Here is an 8,199-nt window from a genome sequence, read left to right on the forward strand (position 1 = left end):
GTTGGAGGATCTGTCATCTCGTGGCCTGAATCGGAACCATAAACATGTACATTTACACGTCACGTGTTTTCTTGTGCATAGTAGGTTCTGCCATCTTGTGGGCTACATCGGAACAATAAACATCACATTTACGCCTCGCGCCAAAAATCTGACGGCTCCTGTGCTGCCTCCTACAGTTCATGCACGCTCCATATAAGGTTCATAGATCTGTGTGGAAAGAGAAGAGTCGTGGAATATATGGGGCCCAATACATTCCACGACTCTTCTCTTTCCGAACAGACGTAGCTAATCGTTTTGACTGTTCGAAACCAAAGAGCATATAATCACTACGTTCTATTCGAAACAAGAAACAGATTTGACTAGTAGGAATGTACCCTATTGATACTCTTTGTTGTTTAATTTCGTAGCTTATAAATCTTATAATACCTAATATACTTTACTCTTTGGCTTATAATATTTTCATTGTCATGGTTTTATGTCAATGTGATGTGCCGTCAAATGTCAACCAGTAAAAGACTGCTGCACCCTCTTATAAATAAAGGTTCTTGCGAGTTAAGGATTATTACAAATAGGTCTAAAATACGAAGTATGTTTCTCATTTCAGTATAAAAAATATTACATTAAAAAAGCTTACATACTAGTTTATAACCTGCCGTGGTTATATTTAACTAAGTAGATATGTTTTTTGAAAACTGTTCTGATCTCGATGCATTGGCGCAACTTCGAAAATGCGATACTTTTCAAAATCACTAATATCTAAACCATAAGCAAAATAAAATGCCGCATACAAAGGAAATAAAACACAAGTTAATATATTTTTGTAAGAAAGTCATTTCATTTGTTCTTAGAAACCAAAAGCACTTCATTTGCCAGACACGCGCTACTGCAACGATTACCAAGACATCTTTTTTACCTGTTGCTATAATAGAAAATTCTTCTAATTTAGTGGATATTTGTTATTTTAAAATTATCCCGTTCTCGAAATTAACCCAATACAGTCACCATCATTAAATTTAAGAACAGGGCTCTTGTCGATGCAGCTTGATGAAGTTGTCTCCACCTTGGTCGATCCAAAGCCAGCCCTTTTGTGTCCTGGTATGACACGGCCCCTACATGCTCCTTTACTTGGCTCATATAACTTTTTCTTGGTCTTCCCCTCCCTCTCCTTCCATTTATTTTCCCTTCTAAGGGTATTTAATGTTGTATTCGTAAAATTGTGACTAAGAATTGTAAATTGTTGTTGCTTATAAGCTTTCCTCATATTTTTACAGGTTGTCAAAATGTCTTCCAAGCGCGTGGAGGACAAGCATAAGAAATGGCTGGACAGGATCCTCTCGCACAGCGGTCTGGTCTGCGTCAGGTCGCCACCACCGTCTGCTCAGGTTTCGGCTGCGACTCTAGTGACGGAAGAAGCAGGTAGAATTTAGACAGAAGCTAACTTAGGCCGCGAACTGGACGCAAGAGACGCAACACGGCCACAGAATAAATAATAGTAGTACCGTGCCGAAAGGAAACTTCCTACAAAACCGAAGTTTGACAGCGATTCAGGGACGAATCGTGTTGTACCTTTCTATTGTATGGAACTATCCCTTTCGGCTATTTAAGGTTATCAAAATAACGTAATTATGTTATCTGTGGTTGTACACGAAAAGGAACGTCAAGTTGTGCCAACGCTAATAATTGCTCGGAGCAATGCTGAGCCGAAAGGAGCCGAGAAAACCCGAACGTACCTACTAGTTTCCTCCCCCTGACATTACGCTCGCTCGACCAAATGTATGAATGGCCTGGATATGCCTCTTGCCGCGCCGCGCGCCGCTTGCGTCCAGTCCGCGGCCTAATAGATATCCTGTTCTACTCATCTCTTATCATCTTTGGTACCTAACGAGCTAGGAACCTGAGCATACACGCCTCCGCTCAACGTCCAGCCTTCTCGGGTGAAACCAACTTGTCACCCGCGCCTTCAGACTGTTCAGCTAGAGGAAGGTTTACATCCTGAGGTCAGTCTGTTTTATCCTTATAATTCCAAGGGCATCTGTGCCAGCTGCAAATAATTAGACAAAATTTAAATCATTGATAAAAATATTTCAAAATCCTGGTACAACACTGGGGGCGACTGTTTTTCTTTCGCAGCGATTATTTCCGAAAATATTCATTTTATGAAATGTTCAATTTTCGGCAATGATTCAGAGAACCGTGGAGTATCGTTTGATATATCTTTCGGAAATAATTACGGAACCCTAAACAGAATACTATTATGTGAAGTCGCATCGTTTGTATCTTGAGCTTACAAATAACTCTCCATTCAGCTTCCACTGAGGAGGAAGAAGATAGCAGTATAGAAATCATATCACGCGAAGAATCACAAAAAGAGGTCCTCGAAGAATCTTACGAAGAGGAAAGCACTATCTTCCCCTCTCCTTCTCTCCGCCGACTTGTTCCTGATAAAATACGAAAAATTGAGGAACATAACAGAATTCACGTATTGCCGAAAGAGTTTAAGACTAATATAGATCCGGCGTTAATACCTAAGATTGTTCCTCAAGTGAGGTAAGGATTCACAGTTTTTTCTCTTAATTTATTAAGCCCTCTTCGTTCCCATTAAGCCCTCAGTATGCCACGGGATCGTCCATATACAAAAAGAGAAAACGTTTTTCCACTTCTAAATATTTTACATTCTGCATGACTTTTTAATATGTTATTGATACGAAACCTAGAAAAAAGGGAAACCTATAAACCTAGAATATATTATGCTGAAGAGATCGACATCAAAATCAAAGTGATTTGTTAAGATTTATAGTTAGTGGAAGCCGTTTTCTTCTGAAACGTAATTTCATGGAATAATTACCGTTATTTGGTTAGATTCAAAAAGCTATTCTTCCCTCTTTAAGCGAGTTCTATTTTAGCAAGAACTTGTACCTATGCAATTTTCATTAAGTACATTGCGGCACCTTTTCAAGGTCCCTTTTTAGTTTTTCGTAAATGACCCGTTAACGGTGGCCCATAGCAAAAAAATGTACCCGAGCAAGCGAAAGATTTTGAAATTGAACCACGTAGCGAGTGGTTCGAAAAGTGGTCTCTTGAGCGTTGCAGGGTTTCAAGGCACGAGGGTTAAACAAATTTTGCCACCGAGTGAAATACAACATTTTTCACCACATCAACGCAAGGAAAATACTAACTGTAAAATATCAAACGAAACGAAATTAATTCAAAAATAATGTTATTGAATATTTACCCTTCAAAATTATGATTTAAAAGTCAATTCTACCAGCCAACGTAAGAAAACAATTCAAAATTTGCATTTGATTAGGTACTTTGTCCCACATGTGGATAAAATGCAACTTTCTCATTCGTTTTTGAACAATCAAGAAGGCCTACTAGCTGGTGTGGTGAAAATACTAAAAATTATCTATTCCAGGTATATAGATATAATAGCAAGTTTGGTGGGTTGTACGGAGTATAAGAGCAGTTTGGCCGAGTTCTGGTTCTTGGACACGTTGGCCAACTTGTTGAGGAGGGCTCAGGAGGATCTGCTTCCAAGAAGTAAGTTTCATTCATTCATTTTGGTAAATATTTTTTCTTGGCACAACATGGATTGCGCGCGATCAGAGGGCCTACCGCGAACCACGTTCGACGTGTTGCCTCTCTGTCACACTTGTAAATTCGTACGTAAGTGTGACAGGGAGGCAACATGTCGAACGTGGTTCGCGGTAGACCTTTAGATACGCGCATTGCATGATCGCGATCTTCATACGATAGCGTCCACACTAACGATCATGATACGCTACGCGACGGACATACGATACGGCGAAATGATACAAGTGTGAACCTAGCTTTTAAGAGAGACACACTAGCGTCTTTTGAGCGTCGGCGTCTAGTCAGCGCTATGGCAAATGGCGTCGCTGTGCAGTTGCGCCAACGTTGCGTCGAGCAGCAGCCATAGAGTTGACTAGACGCTGACGCTCGGGAGTCGCTAGCGTGGGGTGGCCCTTATTTCTGGCATTACCGCGTAGGTACGACTACGAGAACCTTATCTCTACTACAAGTAGGTATCTATGTAGTCGCGTGACTGCGCGACTACAGAGACCCTACCGCGAAAACCCAAAATCGCTAATTGCGGGGATCTTTCTCTTTTACTCCAATGAAGGCGTAATTAAAGTGACTGAGAAAGATGCCCGCAATTTGCGAACTTTGATATTCGCCGTTATAGCCCAGTTCAGCAACTGGCGGTGAATTTCCTAAAAGTTGCAAAATGTTTTCAGTTTATGGAAAATTTCGTGGAAATATATGTTTTGGAAACGGAACGTGCATGTATGCACCATTGGTAACTACTGGGAAAAAAATATCCCACTAGTTACCACCAACTCGGTTTGGTGGTAACTACTGGGATTTTTTTTCCCAGTAGTTACCACTGGTAAAAGGTGGGAATTTTTTTCCCAGTAGTTACCACCAAATTTTGGTTAGCGTTCAATAGTAATAAAAACAGTTTAAATAGAGAGTGCTTTAATCAATAATTAATTAAAAGTTCAATTAATTATAAGTCGATTAGTGTTTCAGACTGCCTTAAAAGCGATAAAAACTAGTAACTAGTGGGATATTATTTTCCCAGTAGTTACCAGTGGTAAAAGGTGGAAAAAAAAATCCCAGTAGTTACCACTGGTAACAACTTGGTGGTAACTAGTGGGAATAACCCGCGAAAACGCTAGAGGGTCAGCTGTCAAATTCACGGCTACAACCTTACACCATGATCAGCATTCCTTTATTGCAGCCACTCAGGCGGTCCTGATGCTGTGGTTCTGCGAGTGGATGAAGGAGATTCAGAACTTCGACGCTGCGAGCCGAAAACGTATGCTGAGACGATTCAAGGTATCATGCAATACCTCCTACAGGTACCTACTACAATTTGATCCGCTGCAGTGTCCAGAACTGTACCAGGATATATTTGTATGTTCTGTCTAGTGTTCCTATCTTAGACTTGTACTGTGAATTTGTATTTTGTAGCTAAGAAGTGACTGACTTTAACCTAACGCCCGATTCGAAGAATGAGATACAATAATGATAAGTTCTCATTCACTTATCGTTTATATGTCGTACAATTGCCAGAAGCAGCTCGATTCAGGCAACCAATGTCACTTTGACGTTAGAAATATCGCAGATAGATCTTATTGAGATCACAGCGGAATCAAAATAAACGTCAATTTTAACATGTCGTTTAGTTATAGATCTTTCCAAGATTTTAAACGTGTCTTAATCATTGTTCGAATCAACGTGAAACACTTGTTATCGGCTACGACCGTAGCTCGGCGGTGAATGTGTTAAGGGAGTAAGTTCCTATACAGGTTGTTTATTTAGTTACCTGCAATAATTTATGTGCAAGGTTAGAGTAAATAGGTATCTCATAGGTAAGCGTGCTCCACCGTAGACCGCATCATCACTTACCATCAGGTGAGATCGTGGTCAAACGCCTGCCTATCCTCCATAAAAAAAAATATATGTGCTGAATATAGGTCATACTGAGCAACTTTTACTATGGGACCAACCCCGAAATCACGAAAAAAATTACTCTTTCAAAGAGTCCACACTTACGTACAAATTTACGAGTGGGACAGAGAGGCAACACGTCGAACGTGGTTCGCGGTAGCCCCTCAGGGCCCATACATTTCACGCCGTTGACGGAAAAGTGACGTCACGCTACATAGAGTATGATTCCAATTAGTATTTTCGTAATAATTAATCATTTATCAACCTCTTTAGTTCACAGATGTCTGATATAGATACATACTTGACAAGCACTACAGAAACGTCTAACTGACTACCATCTTATTGTCACTCAACTAAATCTGATCATTACTATATGTTCCCGCCTCATATAAGGTGGCGGTCACGTGGGGGGCACACATGGTCTACCTACACCATTAAATTCCCCAGGACAACATGCTCTCAGCCGCCCGTTTCATCGCCGAAGTTCCCCGCCTGCCCACTCCCTCGGAGGCCGGGGTCCGCTACAGAGCCCTAGAGGAAGATGTAGAGACACATACTAAGGATGCGCGCTCGAAGAAAAGCCTAGTGGTTGAGGATATACGTCTGGTGACGTTTGAGGGCTGCGCGTACGAGTGCGCCATGAGGGATCTGGTTACGATCATGCATTATATCTTTGATTTGTAAGTCATTGTACTGTTATTTTTTTTATTATTATTAAGAAACAAACGGTCATTTACAATATGCGGCATTATTAAATATTGCATTTTAAACATAGACCAACGGTTTCCTTAATTAAAATAAGAGTGCTAGATTTTTTACACCATTTTTTTTTTTGCTACAGAACATCTGAGTTTAATATATATATATATATATATATATATATATTTCGGCTCTGAGATCTTAGACTATAAGCCGAAGAAAAAAGTCACGAGGAAACCGAACCAACCCTGATATTACTTTATTTTCTGCGTTAATTAGGTTGGGTTAGGATTGTATGGAAGCGACTTTTCGGCAGATTCGAGAGACTTAAATGTCATTTCAGATTTAGTACCGACTACCAGTTCGATTTAGTCCGCTCCATCTTTACTTTCACCCCCGAATACAATCTCATCGACCTGCCCCTCACTCTGCAAAACCCGAAGCGGCTGTTCTTACCCCTCAAGCCCAAGAAGGAGAAACCTAAGAAGGAGAAAGAAGTTAAAAAGGACAAGGGGAAGAAGAAGGACGTGGACACGGAGGAATATTTGGCGTTGATGGAGGTTGGCTTGGAACTTTATTAGCCATTTTAGAGTCCGTCTATAATACCAGCTTATCGACCTGCCCCGCACTCTGCAAAACCTGAAGTGGCTGGTCCTGCCCCTCAAATTCAAGAAGGCGAAAGAAGTTAAAAGGGACAAGGGGAAGACGGAAGACGTGGACAAGGAGGAATATTTGGCGTTGATGGAGGTTAGCGTGGAACTTTAATGGCCATTTCAGAGTCCGTCTAAGCTATAATATAAATTTTACAGTACATATGGGGCTACTTTATAGCACTAGTGCGAGAAGTAGCATATTATGTTACTGTGTCGAACATTTAAAGGGCCATATGTACTGTAAAACGTTGTACGATACATGTGCGAATAGGTAATTCGCAACTCGTGTCGATTTAAAACACTCCCTTCGGTCGTGTTTTAATTTATCGCCACTCGTTTCGAATTTCCTATTTTTCGCACTTGTATCGTAATGTACTATTCTCAAATTATGTTTACGCCTAAGACCCTAATCTATTAAAAAATGGCATTGTTTCTTTTGTGCGAGCGGTGGGCTCCCGTGTTGGGCGCGTGGCAAAGCATCAACGTCGTTTAAATAGCGGCTGTATCGTGGTGGTTTTAAGGTTCAATTCTATTTAATAATATGAGCGCTCGCCTTCATTGAGGTGGTCGATCGTCCTACATTACCAAAACATGTTACATGTACATAGATTTGAACCGTCGCACAAAAGAAACAATGCCTTATGTAACGTTTAACAGATTAGGGTCTTAGGCGTAAAAATCATTTGAGAAAATTCATAAACTCTGCGAGCCGTTTGATAGATAGATTTTATTTGGTAGTAATAAATAATAAATAACACATAATACATTGACCTGTGTCAAGGTCTGATTGGTATAACCTTTGTAAATAATTTAGGTTTTAAGATAATTTTACTAACCATATATGGACTTCTGGGTCTGAAATAAAGATATATTTAATTGATTTTTTATTTATTTCTAGTTAAAAGCTCGATCCGAGCGCGAGTTGGAAGAGCAAGAAGCCAAGGATGCCGAACTTTGGAACATGCGTAGCAGTATTCTTCCGCTGATGTTCGCGGGGACAGACGAGCTGTTCGACAAGTACTGGCCGCCGCCGCCCCCGGAGCCCGAGCCGGAGCCCGAGCCCAAGCCCGACAAGGGGAAGAAGAAGAAATAGGGCTCCATTTTTAACTAATAGTTATTATTTCCCTGTTTTTTTCTATGTGCTTGCTACTCAGTTTTTCCTTCAACTATTCATACAGTCCCTATCAGATATATCAGAGCGGTCACGATGCTCGATAATATCCGAACATGCACTTCAGTTCTGCAGGTACTGGCCCTGGGCGGAGGCCGAGCGCAAGCCAGGGGTCTTTTCCCCGGAGAAGAAATAGGGTTTCAATTTCATACTTTACTAATAATAATAATATATCACTGTAAAACTTTATTCTTTTGC

At 40.7% G+C, this 8,199-nt stretch overlaps 1 protein-coding gene across 2 annotated transcripts; it reads left to right on the top strand.

The window, feature by feature from the left end:
- Positions 1–334: 334 nt before the first annotated feature.
- LOC133529608 (uncharacterized) lies at positions 335–8,190 on the top strand. 2 transcript variants are annotated; one of them, XM_061867356.1, is made up of 8 exons: positions 335–586; positions 1,272–1,416; positions 2,307–2,547; positions 3,416–3,540; positions 4,766–4,863; positions 5,926–6,158; positions 6,521–6,737; positions 7,729–8,190. In XM_061867356.1, the coding sequence occupies exons 2-8, from the start codon at positions 1,281–1,283 to the stop codon at positions 7,921–7,923; spliced, it is 1,245 nt and encodes a 414-aa protein (XP_061723340.1). In that variant the 5' UTR covers positions 335–586; positions 1,272–1,280; the 3' UTR covers positions 7,924–8,190. The 2 variants fall into 2 exon arrangements, with proteins under 2 accessions (XP_061723340.1, XP_061723341.1); XM_061867357.1 differs by having other exon boundaries at positions 335–1,416.
- The last annotated feature ends 9 nt before the right edge of the window (positions 8,191–8,199 follow it).

The sequence above is a fragment of the Cydia pomonella genome, chromosome 21, assembly GCF_033807575.1.
Source record: "Cydia pomonella isolate Wapato2018A chromosome 21, ilCydPomo1, whole genome shotgun sequence".
Lineage (NCBI taxonomy): Eukaryota > Metazoa > Arthropoda > Insecta > Lepidoptera > Tortricidae > Cydia > Cydia pomonella.